This window comes from Mesocricetus auratus, unplaced genomic scaffold, assembly GCF_017639785.1.
Source record: "Mesocricetus auratus isolate SY011 unplaced genomic scaffold, BCM_Maur_2.0 Super-Scaffold_2245, whole genome shotgun sequence".
Classification (NCBI taxonomy): Eukaryota; Metazoa; Chordata; class Mammalia; order Rodentia; family Cricetidae; genus Mesocricetus; species Mesocricetus auratus.
In genome coordinates this window covers 24,890,173-24,910,733 of record NW_024429180.1, presented here as the reverse complement: position 1 = coordinate 24,910,733, position 20,561 = coordinate 24,890,173, and the positions used below count along the sequence as shown (strand labels likewise).

At 34.0% G+C, this 20,561-nt stretch overlaps 1 protein-coding gene across 2 annotated transcripts in view; it reads right to left on the bottom strand.

The window, feature by feature from the left end:
* Positions 1-20,561, bottom strand: part of Dach1 (dachshund family transcription factor 1) — a 378,008-nt gene that overhangs the window by 213,797 nt on the left and 143,650 nt on the right. For both annotated transcript variants that reach the window (XM_040753525.1, XM_040753457.1), the window contains exon 2: positions 15,226-15,341. In XM_040753525.1, coding sequence (XP_040609459.1) covers positions 15,226-15,341 — 116 coding nt within the window. The remainder of the gene's footprint in view (positions 1-15,225; positions 15,342-20,561) is intronic.

Sequence of the window (20,561 nt, the reverse complement as noted above, 5' to 3'; positions counted from 1 at the left end):
AAGTGTTTTCTGTATAGTGGTTTAAATGAGCTAATATGTGTAAAAGGATTTAATTGCATAATCACATGAAATTCTAATAAAAAATCAGTTATTGGTGCTCTAAAGGTCCCAATACTACATTAATGATGGTCTTGACACTTCTCTCAAGTCACATTCTCTGCAATATAAAATGTTTTCCAATATTTTTCACAGGAATGATCCCAAATCCTTTGTTCATGCTTCTCTCATAGAGAAAAATTTCTAGGAAGATGGTACTGATATAAGTCAATTTAAGTATACCATTTTCTACCGGCATGGCTATAATAATTCCCTTAACTTCAGTTGTCTTTTTAGAAGACATCTGTGCTTCTGCACAGGTTGCTTGTCATGCCAAACTGTACCTTTAATTATGGGTTTTTGAGTGGCAATGTCATTCATCCTTGTAACTCTTGATAAATATTTATATAAAAACTTAATCATGACTACTAAAGTATATGCTTCACAGATGACTTGAAATAACTATGACTATATTTTCTTATATGTGACACATTAGTTTCAGATTACCTTATGATACATTTTTAACTTTTTTCAAATTTAAGGATGTGTGACTTTGTGGGCATATATATTTATATTTATATGTACATGTTTAGTGAAGAAAACATTTATTAAAAGTTGATCTAGAAATTACGATCATGAAGGGGAGAAGTAATAACTCAAGCGGATTTCTTAGTTATTTTTTTACTTTGTTCCTTGAAGCAGACCTGAGGTTTTATGAAACGAGGTTTTCAGGAGCATCCTTACATTTTAAATATAGCAATAAGAAAGTTCACAGAGAGGGTAGACAATCCTGGTTTCAGAAGTGTTGTGTGGTTTCAAAGGAATACAAGTACAAGACTTTATATGCAGATTTTGATTTCTAGTCAAATTATTGGAGAAAGGACTCAAAGGTCAGTAACTGAACAAACAGCTGTAGCTTATTTATTGATTTTGATACATAGCAAAATTCAAGCTCATGAATTTAGGACAACTGCCAGTATCTGCAAGTATTTGATGGTTGCAGTTAAGCAAAGACATATTCAAGACAGAGATCAGTTCTACAGATTCCTGTTAGAACCTCTGTAATTGTTAGACTTACAGGGTAAGGGAAATAAGTCACAGGTATGGAAGGATTGTTGAGTGACTCCATGATACTGCACTAGACTGGCACTCTCAAGTTTCTGCACCATGCTGACAGCATCAACAACAGAAGAAGGAGGAATAGGGGAAGGAGGGAGCAAAAAAGGGGGAGTAGGAGGAAAATGAAAGAAAGAACAGATTAAAAGGAAAGAAAGAAAAATATTATAGAAGCATAATTTTTCAGTATTTAAAGGAAAATTATCATAATTTATTTGATGATGTTGCTTTAATCACTTGAAATGGTCATCTTACACATACATCAATTTAGAAAATGCTACTAAGTTACATTATAGTTCTTTAATACCAATATATATATATATGTTTATAAATTGATAGATTTTAGTGATTCACAGATTGGCAATGTGTTGAGATTTTATTCCCAGTTATAAAGTCATAGTTGCAAATACCAAGTACTATTGTAAAATATTCTCCTGGGTAAAGTAGGTTGGTGAATTCACGTCAAAAAAAATCATGATCAAACCTGGCATTTTTGTTGACAGACTTTGTAGTGAGGCCAAAGGTGTAATTAGGCCAGAAAATTACTTTCTCACCACTAGAATTGTTCCCTTCAGGTTTTGAGTTATCAGTCCAGAAAATTTCATTAAACACTAAATTCACTTTAAGACAACTGTCAAAATTAAACAGAGGTGAGTCAAGTCAGGGTCCTAATATTCAAATCTCTCATTTGGACTTTGAGATTCAATACAAAATAAAAGGCTACTGGTTCATTCTTCTATCAAGACTAAACTTTTTATGAATTTCAAAAACAACCTGTTTCTTTAGAGAACCAGATAATTGCTACATTTCTATTTAGTAATATCTTTATATGAAAATAAGAGAACATAAAAATTATTACTACAGATATGGTAAAAAAAATGAGTATCACTAATGAGAGCATTATTGGCTATTGTATTTGATTTAAAATGCTGAGGAAAAGACAATAGCATATTTTCATATTATGGATTAATGACATTTGAAAGAATGGAGACTAGCCTGATACACATTCTACATCTAGATCAGGACCCTTCCTCTGCAAACAAAAAAGAAACCTATTCTGTATGATGTAAGAGGTTTATTTGTGTTTGTTTCTTTTACAAAATATATAACTACTAACAGTAATATTTGAAATGTAGATCCACCTATATCTACTTAACAAAATATACTTAGCCTTTAGTGTTTTATGTAGCATTAGTGAAATGTGTTCTAAGGCATACACACACACTGACTATCCCACAGTTTCAGTTGATACCATAGTTCATCCAGAGGGTATTTCAAGTGAACTAACATATAATAATAAAGAGATTCATTATTAATGAGCGAATGGGCATATAAAGATAAAAGCACCAGATGAGTATGGAAAGGTAAGATTTTAATATCTGTATTTCGTGTTTGATGCCTTCTTCATAGAAAAACACGATTTTGTGCATAGGTATTCATGAAGTTCAGATATAACTTCACTGAACATTGGTCATTCAATTAGATATATCATTCTGCAAAATGAAATGTAAAAGTCAGACTTTCCATGAGCAGTATAGGTGGTGGCAAGTTAGACATAGAATTCTAAATAAAGACTTAGTTAGGATCTCAGCTTGGTCATGAAGTTTGAAGTACATGTGTATATGTGCCCAGCTCTATGCTGTACTGGCATTCGACCCTGGGCTGCATGCGCACGAGGCAGGTGCCCTTTCACAGAGCTACAACTGCAGCCTGAAGAACAATTTTAAGATCTCACCTATCCATTTCTAACTTTGAAATTCTTAGCACTGAACATGTCTCCTCTGTAAAATCATTTTCCATCAGTGCTTAATACTTCTCTAAGTGTTAGAAGAAAATGCCTAATTAACCAGATAAAAAACTGTAACAAAAAGTACCCATAAAACAAGAATTTAACTTAATCCAAGAATATGTTTGAAGCTATCAATTTTCATAACAAATCAGTAGCTCTACTATATACAGATGATAAAAAGGGTGGAGTAAAGATACTAATGATAACTTTAAATATTCTATTTAAATTTTAATGCACTAGCTAAAGAAAATTCTTTATTTCAATTCACCTTCTATTTCAATGCTACTCAGTATATGAATGCTGACAAAGATGCAAGGATTTTTTCACAACAGCATGGGCAGGAAAGAATAGGAAGTAGTAACCCTCAATCAGATACTAGCTATGCTTCAATATGAACAGATTATGTACCTGTAGAGTGTCTTATTTCATTCTTTATAATAAGCTAAAAATACCTCCTGAAAAAGTGTCATATGATGCAAATGATGTATAAGCTATATTCAGAGATCATGTAATGTATGAATCACACAATATTTTTCTTCCAGTTTTTTTACTAATATTAAATGTGCTAAATTATGTTTATTAACAATATTATAACTGGGGACTATTAGCATCTGAAATTATAGTTGTGAGTAATGGGTGTAGGAATACATAAGAGTAGGTAGCCATCCTAAGCATTCTCCTTTTTTATACCAAATGTACTTGGTAAGTTCTACAGTATTTATAAGAAGGACATATTAGGAGTAAAATATACTTCAGAGACACATTGAAGGAAATATCAACTATTTTCACACAAACAACTATTTCAAAATTGTTGTTTGTGAATGTATGTATTGGGCTTCAAAATTCATTATTTAAAAGATGGAAAATCATTGTAGCTTATGATGGACATAAGAAATCAGTAGAAGACAGAATGGGTATTAATGAAAATTGAGAACCATGGAAATAGCAGAAGATATTTGTAATAAAACTATGTAAGTTTAAATAAACACTTAAATAATTGATGAAAGAAAATTCTGTAACTTTTTACAGATAAAAACACCTGACAACTTTATTCACAGCTAGTAAGAATTGTTGTAATTCTATAAAAAGTTCCCTGGAAAAACATATATTTCTGAAATGTCTGACTTCCAGTTAGCCCGTCTCAGTAATACAGATACAATTCTACTATGCATGATTGATGTAGAGATCAGCATAATTTCAAAAATCCATAGAATATTATTATGTCATGAGATCCATGCTGAGAAAGCAATTGCTATTATAAATCAAGAAGACAACTCTTGTAGACAGGTCATATGGTAGTAGTTCTTCTTGGAATGATAGCTTTAAATCTAATTTTTTCAATATGTTACATGAAGAGTAGGGATGATTAGATGGCTTTCATACTTGTGTTGTTAAAAGACTAATAAAAAATGTATGCTCATTTGAATCAATATGTTTCCATGCAATTCTTAAAAAGATTACTCCATAGTAACAATCCTGGGGTTTTTGTTAATGAATAAAATAAAGTAGTAGAGATTGCAGAAGACACTAATGGCTTTGTTAATGAATAAGTTACTGATTTGGATAGGCCAGTCTTGAAAACCTTACTCTATTTCACATTTGACAAATAGATGTTTTAATAGGAAAAATCATCTTTCCAAAAATGACCGAAAAAGAGGGACTGTTTTACATTTTATTGACATTGAGGTGAATAATTCACATATTTAAAAACAATCTTGATATTATAGAGACATATTATTATTATGTCTAAGTTTAAATAACAGAATATATTTATATATTCTTTAAGGGTACACAGTGTTGTACCTCCTTTAATACTATAACTAACTACTGTGTTTATTAAAGTCTTGTCCTTACGTTGTTAGGAACAAACTCATATAACTGGAAAAAGTATATTTAAAAAATAATTTTTTCCAAAAAATTGTCGCATTTCATAAAAAAATAGTAACCTCATTGAAATGTGTTTTTATTAAATGTATTTTGTTTAATTTCATTTTACACTTCAACTAAAGCACTCCCTCCAAACCCTCCTACAACCTTTCCCTCAGCTGCTCCCCATCCCACCCAACATCTACTCCTCCCATCAGGTAAGGGTTTCCATGGAGAGTCCACAAAGTCAGGCACATTAACTTGGGGCAGGATCAGTCCCCTCCTCCTGCATTAAGGCTGAACATGGCATTCTCTCATAGAGAATGGGCTCTAACAAGCTAGCTAGCATCAGGGATAGATCCTGTTCCTACAGAAAGAAATCATTAAATCTTTTAAAATGTGTTTTAACTCAACATAATGTTATGTTATCAGGGCATCTAAACTGAGGTGTATCTCTGTGAACTGAATATAAATCATAACATTAATCTTAAAATTGTGTATGTAATGATGCAAAAGTAACCACTGGCATACAAAGTGTAATATCAAGAGAAAAATCCATTAATTTACTGAATTACAAGATGCCAAAAAATCTTACCAAAAAAAAAAGAAATGCAATTGACTAAAACATAATAACATAAACATAAGAAAGCGTCCATTGTCCCAGACCTAATAAGTCTGGAGATGAGCATGTTCTGCTAATCTGAATACAGTAAATTACCTCTTCTGAAGTTTATCATCATAATATACATTTCCCTGTGCAAGGGTAAGCAAAATATATTATGATACGTTAGCTGTTTTTGTTCTTCACAAAGTTCTATCAAGTAGAAGCTATGTCAGATTGCATGAGAAGATTAATGAAGTGGGATTTGGGAAGGCTGCATGATGTAGGAAATTTGAAGTTAAAAAACTTGTTTTTACTAGTACAAAAGAAATTGGTACTAATGAAAGTTGTACAATACTCAGTCTGTTACTAAAGTGGTGCGTTGGTTCCTGTTCTTGCCTGTGAGGTCTAAGCAAAGCCAACATTATTCAAGGTCACTTAGCTGCAAAATAGCAAGGAAGAGAAAGTCAAGCCTTTTGATTCCATGGTAGGAACGGTGTCACAGAACTACCTAGCCAGAAAAATAACATGCTTTGAAGAGATGAGTCATAACCTACTATTTGTGTTCTAAAATTAACAATAGAAATAAATGTCCATGATAATCTTCTCTAGGAATAGAATTTGTGGCAGTGTAATCACGATGTGAAATGGCACAAAAGATCAAATATTCATATATTGTCTATGTCTTTGGCAGTATAACAATAAGTGAACAGTCATGTTTGTGTAACACAATTGAATTGACTGAATTAGATTCCAGTTTTATCATTTTGAAAGCCTCTTTCAGTGTTTACTATACAGTGTGTCAGTTCTTTTCCAGCAATCAAATAGTTTAACACCCAATGTAATCAAATGAAAGCAATCTACACTCCTAAAATCTACCACCATCTGTAATGTGCAAACTTTGAAATCAGTATGTAAAAGGATATCTCATATCCATAAAGCTAATGTTACCTACAAATGCAAGTCTATGTAATAAATCAATGTCACTGAGCCCTGAAAAGTAGGCAACAACCAAAACTCACTGCTAACTCTTTTACAATTATCTTGTATTACAAACTAAGACATTTTATGACAAAGCTTGACATTGCAAAATGTTATCATTTTTATTTTTCGATCAAATAGAAATATCTTGAAGATGACTGAAAGCCAACAATAATAATTTATAATTGTGTGATCAGTTTGTTTTATTTCAGAATTTTCCCTTAGGTTAATTTCTTTTGCAAAATTTTGCTAGAAATTGTGTCATTTGGAACTTATAACAATATGAGAAAATGATTTGAAAATTTGAAAAAATATTTACTGTTGAAAGAAATAAAAATCTGAATAGGTCAATGGTTCAACGAGTGTATATTTAGTAAGTGGAAGACTAAAATATTCCTATGATCTTCAGACATTGGTTCCTCTTGAACTTAACTTTTCCAATTGAAGGGGACATCAAAATAATTATATAAAGTCCAAATTACTACATTGAAATTTTTTTATGTGTGTGTTTCTTCATGTCATTTCCAATGGCTAACACTTCCTGCTAGCATGAAGTCACACCTGTGTGCTCCTTCAGGAAGGACATGAAGGACACAGGTATCAGTAGAAAAGTCATTAAGTGGGAAAAGAAGATTACAATAAATTCCACACTCACAATTTTACAAATAAACCAAAAATATCATCTATAAAAGTTCAGCAAGAAGAAATATGATTGCTTTAAAAACACCAAGTTTTCAAGTAAAACATTAGTTAAAAAATTACTTAAGCTTTTATATTTTTATATAGTATTTATTAGTATGATATAATTTACAGTCTGAAAAATATATACTCTATAGCTAGAAAGATAACATATGATGCAGGGAATAAAAATCCAAGGAAGAATTAGCCCAGGCTGACTTTATACTTGGTTTGTGCTGAAGATGGCTTTACTTTCCTCTTCTGCCTCTACCCGTCAATTACTAAGTTTATAGGCCACAACCATGCCTGGTTTAGTCAGTGCTAAGTGTTGAACTCAAGCTTTCCCGAATGTTAGCAAACACACTACAAACTCATCATAACCCAACCTTTCTTAATAAACTAAGATCTTTGTATTTCCCGAACAAAGATGATGGCGTTGAATTAGATGCCTTTAGTATTGCATAGCACAGCTTATGATATAAGCATAAAACCTATGATAAATAACTTCCTACCCTCTAGTTTCTTCTTAAACACTTCTTTCAGAAGAAACAGCTATATGTTTTGCAGTCTTTCTTTGTTTGACCTTTAGTTGTGCTGCAGATGGAGCCTGGACTTTGAACACAATAGGTAGGCTCTTTCTTATGGAAACCAATAAAGCTCTTTGTAGCTTGATAAACAGGAACTTTAATCTATTGATCAACCTTTTATCCTCAGAGCACTGTATAGTTCTACTCTATCATGCACTATAAGTCTTCTTAGCACTAAACAGCGTCATTTCTGAATGCATAAAATCTAGAATGATCCCTTAGTGTTCAAGAGTTAATCAGTATCTTAAAATATGTCTGATTTCCATGTCTGCATTCAATATTCCAGATGTCACTAGAGGTGATGGGGACTATTGTATTGCTGTTTTGCTTTATGTAAATATCATATTTCTGTTCATAAAGTTAGGATTTAATGAGAACTATCCAAGTTCCACCAATGGGATGACACCTACAATCACAGAGACAACAGAAGCATCTCAATGTTTTTAATGTAGGATGTTTTCAATTTAAGTAAAATTAATTCATTACTTAGACAAAAATCAACTTGGGCACAAAACACAAACATTTATTAAGACTCTGATTTTTTTTTTTTTGCTTTTCCCCAATCTCTAAAATTTTTTTGGTAATATCATTCTTATGTTTGCTCTTCCACCTCCTTTCCACCTGAAATCTAGAAATCCTTAGAAACTAAGGAGAAAACAACAAGAAGCCCCTACTTGGTTTGGTTTAGTCCACAGAACCAGCCTAGATCAAGTAATCAAGGGAGGAAACTGCGACTTTTGAAGTTCACCTCAAGGGGAAAGGCTATCAAAGAGAGACTAAACAAACCAGGCTGTCTGTATTGTTTTACAGAACATTTGTCCTACCAGGTCTATTAGAAGTTCAAAGCATAAGTATAGTAGAGTTGGCTGACTTTTCTAAATAAACGGGTACTGTATTTCCCTCTTCACTGGTTTATAAAAGGAATCAGGATTTTGACATCCCTTCTAATAATAGTCATCAAGTTGTAGTGAGAAGTAATGGACAACATGCTACTTACTGAATGAGGAATGGGCCAACATACTAAGAATCCTACACAAAAGATGGAGACTGTACAACTATCCAGTCATAACCACACTACACCAAAAGTTACATTTGCTTTCTAAAATATTTTGCATTTATTTATTGTGTGGGTCTGTGTGCCCATGCATGTGTGTGGATGTTGGGTGATAGCTGTTGGAAACTGCTTCTTCCATATGTAAGTTAGAGAGATTATCAGGTCCTCAAACTGGACAGTAAACACCTTAACCCACTGAACCATCCATCCAGCTCTATTTTATTTTCTTTCAGTGCTGAGTTTTGAAATCAGAGTTTGGGCATGCTAGGCAAATGTTCTGTATCTGATCTAAATCTGCAGTCCAGTTTTCTCGATGCAAATGTATTTCCTTATTCAAAAGAGGCATTGTGATACCAAAAAAGGAAGGAAACAAGGCTAAGAATTTGTCAGTTTAAAGATTAAAGCACTATAAATGTACTGAGCATAAACTATAATCAGATTATCATTTCATTTTTTAGTGTAAGCAAATGAGATACAGATCTTAGTAGAAATTTAGAAAATGAATTACAGAAGAAAGGACTGTAATTAGCCTCTAATTTGAGTAGATGGGTAGCATGTCCAGAACTCTAGCAACATGTAAATATGTGGTAACATAATTAAATCTAAATACAATGGAACTCTGAAACTGAGAAAAATATTGCACAAATGTCTCTACTAAGAACAGAGTCAGGGCACTTGGCTGTAGTACACAGTTATGGGTACTACATTTTCTTTAATTCAAAAATGGAGACATATGTAGTCAGGGTAATGCTAGCTGTACAAACCTGAGGACCTGTGCTACATAGCTCCACAATGCATATTAAATATCTGCGTATAGTGGCACTCATGTTCCATCAAAACTCCAGAAATATAAAAACAGGCATATTCCTGGGGTTTGCCAGCCAGCCATTTTAGCCTACATGGAGAATTTCAAATAATTAAGAGACCTTGATTTAAAAAAAAAACAAGTAAAAAGTGTTTTTTAAAAGCAGACATAGGTTGCCAAACATATGAGTGCACACACATCTGAATGCATATGGACATAGACCTGCATACATGTACACCCATATATAATTAGCAAGTGAATGTATTTATATCATTCCTCATTCCAACAAGTATATTTATGGTTAATTATATTCCAAGTTAGATTTTATTCAAATGTTTTTGGTACATTTGTTCTAAATCAAAGCGCTAAGGATAAAATGAAAATTGTCAATGCTTAGGATCATCTTACATGTTGAAATATAGTTGTATTAATATATAAACAGTAATTTTGAAGTTCTATATATTACTTCTGTAACTACCACAAATTTAAATATATAAATTCTATCAGTTATTTGTTAATGCTTGTATGTAACCATCACAATCTATGAATAAAAAATGATTATTTCTTTTTATGTACTTGGTATACCTCTATTTGGACTCTAAAATCTAAATATTTAATATAAAAACTCTGTGTGTTTAGTGGGACTTAAAAAACTATATTAAGACACTACAGCTTCAGTTTGTAACTGTGAGGCATAATAATTCCCCTCAGAAATCCTTCACTAAATATTTATTAGCAATATTCACTGAACAAATATTTATTTTGAATCTCTATCCTATGCCAGGCAATATTCTCCATCAAGGGATACTTCAGTGAACAAAACTGGCCAGAATGTTCTTTGTGTACATTTAATGTGGATGTCTGAGACACTGTAATTGACTTCTCATCATTCTCATGAACAGAGACTAGCTGGGTATTAGGAACTGACAGCAGCTACTTAATTATGTCCTAGGACCCTGAAAATGTTCCTTTATATGCCAAAATAATTTTGTGCATGTTGTTTTATCAGATGTCCAGATGGACAAGTTGTTTGTAAATACCTTACAAGACCGGGGCAGTAGGAGATTTCAAACACACACACGGTGATGTGTGTGTGTGTGTGTGTGTGTGTGTGTGTGTGTGTGTGTGTGTGTTGAGAAAGACAATGAGACAGAAACAGAGACAGAGAGAGACAGGGAGAGAGATAGAAATGAAAGAGGCAGACAGAGACATGAAGTGCTGCAAAGCAGCCTTACAACAAGGAGTGCCAACTGTAAAAGGAGTTCTTAATTGGTCTAAGTAATAAAAACCTGGAGTCAGATATAGGTGAAAATGCTGAGAGATCACAGAGAAGAAGTAATTCAAAGCAACTTTTACCTGCTTGACATGTCAGTGGACAAGACAGCAAGTTCCCGTTTCTTCCTTATATCCTCTCTCTGCCTAGCCATCTCATTTCCTGTCTGTATCTAGCCAGCTCTCTTCGTGTTTCTGCCAAGTCATCACACTTCCTGTCTGTCTATGCAGACCTCCAGACTTCTATGGTTAGCTAGTGGTAAACTCACTCCATCCTCTAATATTCAGAAAGGCTTTATTTGTACAAGCAAGATATTAACACAGGCAACATTCAAGGGACAGTTCTCTGAAAACTCAGGAGGTTTGTGGCCCGGCGGGTACCATGATTTAGGATGAATGATACTGAATCTGAAATCTTGGCCTCCAAACCTTGAAGAAAAATTTCAGTTCTTTACCACCAAGGTTATAGTGATTTGTTAGGGCAGCCCCCCCAAAAAAGAATGGAGTTTTCATCTCCAGTTTTAAAACTTTAGTAAAATACAAAAGGCTACAGTGTTCACTCACACTAGACTGTCATAAAAGAAGCAAAAGAAGACATATTCATCTTTTTTCTTGACAACAAACCTAAAGGCAGTCCTCTATCACAGGACATGGGATACCATTGAAGTATCCATTCATAATGTTTACTACATATGAACACAAAATTCACATTTATTCTGTGCTATGGGAATAAAAGCGCTTTAACTAGTTTATATTATGTTTACTTTTTAAGTAAAACAATGAAATGACAGACTATGGACACCCCCATGGAGGGCCTCACCCTCCCTGGGGAAATGAGGGGATAATGGGGGGGTTGGGGAAGGGCACGGGAGGAGGGGAGGGAAAGGGAGAGGGACCTGGAACTGACTTGTGAAGCAACCTTGTTTCTTATCTAAATTTAAACTGAAAAATAAATAAAAAAATAAGATATAAATGTTTCAATTGATCTAAGCATTGATTAATATGAGACTGGTCTAGCATATTATTAAAATTTAAGAATTTGCAAGATATAAATTCTTACCTTCAGGCATAATATATGCTACTGTGTGGATAATTGCTCTTTTTATTACTCTGAATGTGTGTTGCCTATTTGTCTACAAAGTCATAATTAGAGAAAAGCAATGTCTGAGATGCAAATATGAGTCATTCATTTATTTGAGTATATTTGAAAAATAGATATTGAATCGCCTTTCCTTTGATATCAAATGCAAGTGTTGGGTATTCATATGTTATTACTAAATACTGAGAAATTATATTTCAAAAGTACTTTGCAATCTAACCTAAACATGAAATCAGGAAGTTGGCTGAGTGTACTATCTAAATTGCACTTCTGGCACAAAGAAAGGAGTATTCTAAATTCCTAAATATCCTTTCCTTAATTGCATAATAGACATGATTCTATAAAAAGTCTGAACGCTATTAGAGCTCTGTTGCTAAGATGAATTTAATCCAAACTGGTGCATATTTCAAAAATGATTTATGACAAGTGCTCAGTCAGGATAAATGTAGTGACCACTGCAGGAGGTGTATCGCTTTGTGAGAGTCTACAAAAAGGTTCCTTCCTTTCATGAACTGCAACTTCAAGTTGTTATGGTACTTTGACAAAGCCATAACTTTTGGAAATTATGGCCACCTACTCATGCCCTCTCCTAAGGTTACATGCAAACCTACTCAGGCAAGTCATATGGGTTTTAATTTCGTATTTGGTATGTTTTTCATCTTTTTAATTATAAATATTATTAATTTTTAACATTTATCGTCATTTTCTTCTGAGAAAACAGATGCTTTCACATTCTGAGGATCAGCTACTAAAAATAAAAATAATTGAGTGACCAGCAATGAATCAATAGATAGCTATATATTCTTCAAATTTAATAGATCTTATTTTCACAGGAGCAGACTGAACAAAATTTAAATATTTTAAAAGTTTAGAAGTTACTTCTATGGATACAAAGACAGATGAGTCTTCATAAATAATCTGCAACTTGCACCTTAGGATTTGAAGCTCAGTAGCTTTACCATTTGAGGTTGATATACTTGCACTTTGATAGGTGTATTCATGTCAGAAACATGCTAACTGTGTCTTTCAAAAAAGAAATTTTCAACTCCAGCGAGTAAGATAAAAAATAATATGTTCTCATATGTGGAGATATGATTTCATGTTTGCTAAAATCCTTAATTCCTCCTGGGGGGGATCTTTGAAAAGAGTAATTAAATCATCTCCATTAAAGTAACATCATTGATGAACAACATTCACAGTTGGGTGACTTCAAGTCTTAGGACTACTGTCTAAAAATAAAAACAGGTGAAAACCATTGTAGTAAGAAAGCCAAACTATCCACAGTACTTGTCAGGGCTCAAGAGAATATTTAACTACACCAGACTCCCCATCTCCTCCTGTTTATACTACACAGGAAGCATCACCCCACCTTTTCAGTGCAATGCTTGGTAAGCTAGATGAAAACCCTAGCTGATGGCTTCTTAACACCTTTCAAAGAGCAAAGAGGTTAAAATTATGCCTCAGAAGAATGTCTTCATAACTGAAACTTCTAAAATGATCTGATGTGAAAAATGAATGTCTAATGATGAGTCAAGCTGGAACTACCTCTCATGTCTAGTTAATACAATAATGTGTAAAATATTTGAGGGGGGAAACTTTTCAAAAGTTACATAATGTGGTGGGTTGCATTTTGTGAACTTGTTTTATTCACTTCACTTACTGAGCCCAAGTTATTTTATGATGCTATGTGAGTGTTGCTCCATTGAGATTTTGAAGGCATCTTCTATTTAAATATTACTTAAGGCAACATTTGAATCAGATCTTCAGTATTCTTAAATGAATAAAATGCACAATTGTATTCTGTGATTAAGTAACTTTTGAAAATCAGCCTACTAAGTACAGGAAAATATTATTTGAATGACTAATTAGAAAAATCCATATGAAATTATTGTGTGCCAGATGTGCTCAGATCTTTTTCCCATAAAACCTGAATATCTCAGCTATACAACACACCCAAAATTAAATTTTCCATATAGTCTAAAAGACAACAAAACTTTCAAAGAGCAGTGAGGTGATTCATTTTACTAGTTTGACTGGCCTGAGAGACACCTGTGTCATTGAAGAATAATTGTGCCTTGGTCTTTGAAGGTGTCTCTAGAGCTGACAGTGCAAGCCATGTTAACAGCACGAGAAAAGCTACTCATTGATTTCACATTACATTTGCACCCATTCATTCATTTAAACATGCAGTATAAAAGGAACTTTACAGAACATTGATAAGAATAGTACTAAATGTACAAATAGGATAAAACAAGCTGAAATGATACTTGATAATATTCACAAAATTGAGTTTTGGGTATTGACATAAAAACTGAATATGTGTTTCATTCATGGAACTTTAGCCCATCAGCAGAATGTGTCTAGGTGCCCATGATTATATTAAAACATAGTGGAAGACAATGTTCAAAGAAGACAATACTGATAGAGGTTCAGAGAAAATACTGTTTAACTTCGGTTGGTGGTACACACCTCTAACTCTGCTCTTCGGGAGGCTGGGGCAGAAGAATTACAAGTTTGTGGCTAGCTGTGTTATGCATGTGAGGAGAAAGGAAATCTTTTTTTCCAAGAGATTTCTGTTATTTTACTTGCATTGCATAATAGACATGTATTTCCTCCTTGAACAAGAGTGAAGCGTGCTAATTATGTTAATCTCATAATTCTGGCTCTTTCCTGGTGAAAACCAAAAGTGAGCACAAACATAGAAAAGTACATAACAGAATTAACAAACACAGCCAAGTGACATACATCAAATGGGTTAATTTTTTATTATAATTTATGGTCACTTATAGTACAAAGTGTGTGTGTGTTTGTATGTATGTGTGTGTGCGTGCACGCGTGCACACTCTACAGTATGTTTTCACTTACATATCCTTAAAAGTCTAAAAAAAACCTTCCTTTAAATGGTTATGATGGAAAAGTTTGAAACATAATTTCATTTCTGGCATTTGTGTTTTATATCTCCTATTTGCATGAATATCTGTATTCCTGAGTTATTTTTGGTAGCTCTCAGCAATTGACCTTGAGAAGTTACTAATTTTTTCTGAGCTTCTAATTTTTGGTTTAAAAAAACAAAAAACCCTAGGACTAGTCATTTTTCTTTTATGAAATTTGTAGGGGGATAATTTAAATGACTTCTATCACTTTTATCAATTCAGCTCATTTCATTTTATTTTCACAAAGATTGTAGTAACTGTCATACACTTTTAAAATACTCTTATCAGAATACTATTGTTTGCAAAATAAAAAGGAAGCATGCAAATATCATTGTAATGATGGGTATGTATAAAATCTGTGATATTGGTTGATATTTAATGTTTTGGCATAAATAATCACACCCTTACCTGTTGGTGGAATTATTCCAGGAGACATGAGGCCAGGGACAGAATGTGGCATGATATGAGAGTTCTCTGGGGAGGTGACACTTTGAGTCCTCTTAGGAGGCCTTCCAGGTCTGGAACTGAGACAAACAAACAAAAAATTTTACAATTAAGCTGTTGTCTGACACATCATTTCAAAGTTGTTTCAAGTGGTAACATGGACTGTAAATAAATTTGTTTCAAGGACGGTTGCTTTTGCAGTTAGATGTAATAGACTTCCATCACTAATTAGATTACATGCTGAATTCATTTTCCTCATTGAAGATCAGCCACTCCTGATGCATAATTCATAGCCTGCACCTCGTTACCTGCTTCTTCATATTAATATCTATACACAGTTTGAATTGCCTCGTTTGCATATGCTAAAGTTCTGCATTCAGCCTTCAGCGCGAAAATTATGCACTAACTTGTAATAATTATTACAGTCAGCCTGCTATTGATTTATGAGACTTTTAAAAACCAAATATGTGTAGTACTTGTAATGAATGATATTTTAAGGTTCTTCAGGAAATTAAAAGGCAATGGCTGCCTAAGGAAATGTTCTGCTTGTTTGATTTAATACTGCAGTTAGCTGGGAGGTGGGATGAAAGAATGATTCAGACCTATAGCACATTTTTCGATGATATGTTTTATTACTTCGCACTGCTAGCCTGATATCTAGATGATAAATGACAATACATCTCTAATGTGTGAAAAGGTCTTGCAATTTCTTTATTTTTTGTCATTTAAAAGATAAGTCAAGTTATCATTTAACCCTTATTCTATTTAACTGAACAATCCTACAAAGTTGTCTTATTTTTAATGTGCAAGAGAAAACTGGAAAGGCTTGGGATTATTTGTAGGGTATCATTGAAAAACTGCTTATGTGGCATCTCAAATTTGCCTTTAGGAAAAATAAAAAATGTGCTTATATTGTTAGCACTACTTGTCCTTCACATGCACATTAGGGAAGATTAATAACTTAAGTTACAAAAGCAAATACAGAGATAAGTATATGCTGTTTTGTAAGAAAATGTCACCAAAAGTGTAGCGTTTGTAGTCTTTGAGACAAATAAGAATACTTACATTTTCATTTTGCCTCAGTATTATAAATGCGCTTTTGATAGGCTATTATTTCTTTGGCCACTATGTGCCTAGATACATAAAAAACATCGAATACATCCATCCTTTGTCCTCAAGCATTCCTATGTTTGCCTCTGCTGAACTCCCTTGTTTCAGAAGATAAAACAAAAACTTATTTCTTTTATTTTATGAAGTAATAAGCATGGTCACTGAGCAAATAATTACTAAGTACCTGCTGTTTTCAAAGCAGTGCACTGCGCTATGGAGGCTAATTTGGGGGAGTGAGTTCTTTATCTTAAGGAGCTTATAGTCTTGCCAAGAGGGAAGAATCTTTTTCACAAATAACTATGATGTAATTGTATTGTGCTAGGTCCCATATTGGCAATCTGTGTGCTAATAGGAGCATAGTCACTACATGATTAGACTTCTATTTTCAGGAAAAAAAAAAGATGGCAAAGGGAAACACTGTAAGAAAATTTTCAGTGGGTGTTAAATGTGTAGGCGAACAGCACACTTCTCGGATGGAACCACAGAACTCTTCAATGTAGCATCACTTCTGTGGAACTGACACAGCTCAAATAGCAAGAGAAACACAGATTGAGACTGCTAGACTTATTGCCTAGCATTAGATCCTAGAGGTCTTTGGAATGAGAGCAGGAGGCTTATTTGCAACTTTATCTGTCTTGTAAATCAATATGGATACCCTCATGCTTATTGCTCTCATGTATCTCTCCAGCTACTTATTCTTATTCTTCATTGTGATTCTTCTGGCTTTTTAACTGATCATTTGCTTGGGATCAATGTACAGGCATGCCTCTTGATAGTATCCATTCTCCCTGAGTGAACTCCTCTATTGTCATCACTTAGATAGTAGGACTAATAGCTAAACATACATCTACAGTCCAGATCTTCCTCTGGGATGCGGACAGATTGATGCCCATCTAGTTGACATCCCTGCTTAGATGTTCTATAATAATCTAAGACTCAGCTTATCCAAATCTGAACTCAGCAAGTGCCCCATTAAAATTGATTTCTCTTTCCCTTGTTCAGCACAATGGCAACTGACTGATGAAACCAAGTGTCCACACTTGGATATGTCCTTTCTTCTTTTGCATGCTAAAATATCATCTCTGTGAAGACATCTCTTTATGTCCTTGCCTATGTCCCACTCCTGTTCCAGATCATTCTTTATTTCTTATTTGGTCTACTGTTACAGACTGCCCAGCTCTTCCAAGACCTACCCCCTACTTGGTCCTAGTCTTGCCATATATTGATAAGACTCAAATAGTATTTCAAAGAAATATTTTATATATGTATGACTAAAAATATATTCCTTATTGGACTTACAATCCATGGCCATAGTACAGACCATATACTTGACCAATGTTTTTTCAAGTTTTACTATTTTATTTTACCATTTGTGTATTGTTTTTTTATTTGGTTCTACTCAATATCTTACTTTCTTTTCAAATTTTTCTCTTTTTCTTTTGAAAAAAAGGTTACATTATATATCAGAAGCATGACTTTGAACTCATTTTACACATTCTTTAGCCCCCCACATGCTAGGATTACAGATCCTGTCCCACCACACTGAGCTGAACAGTGGGTGGCTTGGGTCTCTTATTACACCATTTTTTGCAAAGTTTCCCTCTGCTACTATTCCTATGAAAATGTGTCCTCCACTCCACATTTCCTAGCTGAGTCCTACTCATTGTTCGGTGTCACCACTTCAGGCATTAGACTCTATGAGTGAGGATAGTCCAGAATCAATGGGGGTTAAGCTATTATCACTCTGTTGGTCCTAAAACTGTTTTACTCTCAGAACTTCATGATGGACTAATAATCCACCTTCTTCACCCAGGACTTCACAAGTACCCTGCCCTGCAAATTCTAGTGAGCAAAAAGTCTTCTGAAAAGATAAGAAAGACACATACAAACCCACACACACACACACACACACAAAGTCTGGAATTTAGAGAAAGTCTAAACATATCCTACCTGTACACCTCAAGCACAATTAAGGAGGTATACATTTGGAGAAAATCGGGAGGAAAAGGAGAGTTCAAAGATTTGAACTTTTAGCCTTTGACTTGTTTTGCTTTTAAAGAAAATGAAGCTGCTAAGGAGTACTTCATTATTCAGGCCACAGGAGCTGTCCTCACAACTTTCACTTTGGAAGCAAAAGTCAGGCTACCACTAAGTAGGAACACTTTAATTCATGCTGTGATTAGAATAAACCCAGTGGGCTCCTTTCACCACAGATATCTCCTGCCCAATCTATCACATTGCTTCAAATTCCACCAATAGAGATTTATTGCTCTCAGACTAGATGCTTGAAGTTCTTTTAAAGCCTTCCATTAAAATGCAAATACCCTTGGAGGTGGTAACACCCTAAGGCCATCAACTAACACCCTACTGGGGATTACTTTACTGTTATGTGAGAAGGAAGCCTTGAAACACTGAGGCAAAGAACAGTAGAACTGATTTTTAAAAGAAGAGCAAAAGATGTTAAGTTTGTCTAAGTACTAGACAAATAGTTGCCCTCTTTGTGAGTCAGAAAGAACTTCTTCTTCTTCTTCTTCTTCTTCTTCTTCTTCTTCTTCTTCTTCTTCTTCTTCTTCTTCTTCTTCTTCTTCTTCTTCTTCTTCTTCTTGCTCTTCTTCGAAATGTAGAAAAATGTATTTGTTTGCACCATTATCATGATCCCTTTATTATTTACAGTAGGGTCCTTTTCTTAAGAAACTTGCATTGTACTCATGGAATTTCGAATACTAACTTCTGGATATAATTAATTTCTGTAGTGCTCTGAGAAATCTTTGTAGTTCTCCGAGAAACAAAACTATTACAAATACTGACTCAATGCTTCAAATATTTCAATAGAGATTTAAGGAATTTGCAAGAGAACGTCTAGTGTGAAGGCCAGAAGGACACATGCTGTTGTCTAAATAGATATAACTCTATATAGGTTAATTAATTTACCAGACAGAATAATCTTAATCAAATTATCTAACTGCTCAGAACACCTAATTAAATTACCTTTTTGTTAAGCATACTCTTAGTATGCTTTGATGGAGATCAGTTATTCTTGAAAAGAGAAACAAAAACTAAACTGAACAAAGAAAGCAAAAACAATTTGTAAAAGTGCTATTTTAGATTGAGTATGTACATTAATGGTCGTCACATTTATCCCAGACTTTACTACAATAGAGCCAAGTGGGCCAAAGTATGCTGCATTGTCCTATGTCCAATCAAAAGAAAGACATTATTTAAAGTATTATCCTTAATAGCTTGGATGAAATCAAAGCCAAGACTTTCTACTTGGTCTTCTCAGCTCCTCATCTTAGCCAAAGCCCAGATATTTGTATTTTCAAAGGAGGACAATGACTTAGGGATGTCAACATTCCTACTTCAAACCCTCAATATTTACAAACACACTTTTTTTCTGCAGTTTTGAATAAGAAAGTTTACTTTTCAGATGAATCACTTTGGATAAGTTTCCTTCCTGTCTATCTCTCTTTCTCATGACAGTAAAAAGTTTACAGATGCTTCATTGTTCATTTGTTCCCTGGGCTCCAGGACATGGGAGCTGACTTCAGGCACATTTATGATGTTTATTCAAGGGGAGTCAAAATTCAACTTTAGAAAAAGAAGTCCAAGTGATATGCAGCTAAATGCATTACAGGAATGAGAGTCACTGGCGATACTAGCAAGGAAGCACTACAGATTATTTGTCACCACACACCCTAGGGCAGGCGTCTGCTAATGTCTTTAGCAGCTTTTGAGAAATTTTGGCGACCAATTGTAAAAATGAAAATAGCTACCCAGCCTTCACTCTCCAAAAGAAACCAAATCCAGCCTGTGTAGAAATGATCACATCGCTCTATCATTCCTTAATTTAAACAAGAGTCAAAGAATAACCATGTGTGAGCAATGAAATAAATACACATGGCATCAACCTAGTGCATGGGGGAGACTTCCGATTTCATTTGAGGGAGAGGTTTACAATTGCAGCAAGTATGAATAATGGGACTGCAGACAAATATAGGACAGAAAGTGAATATTGAGGTACACCCTAGAACAAAATAATTTAGTCGTGTAAGTAACCCATTAGGCTAGTCGACAGGACTAATTTATCCTGTTCAATTTATTTACAAAGGAAATCCCCTACTATGTGCTGCATTCTTCAAATTTTCTTTGAGTAAAATGAGTCTACAGAACAAAGATTAAGTGTAGTTATT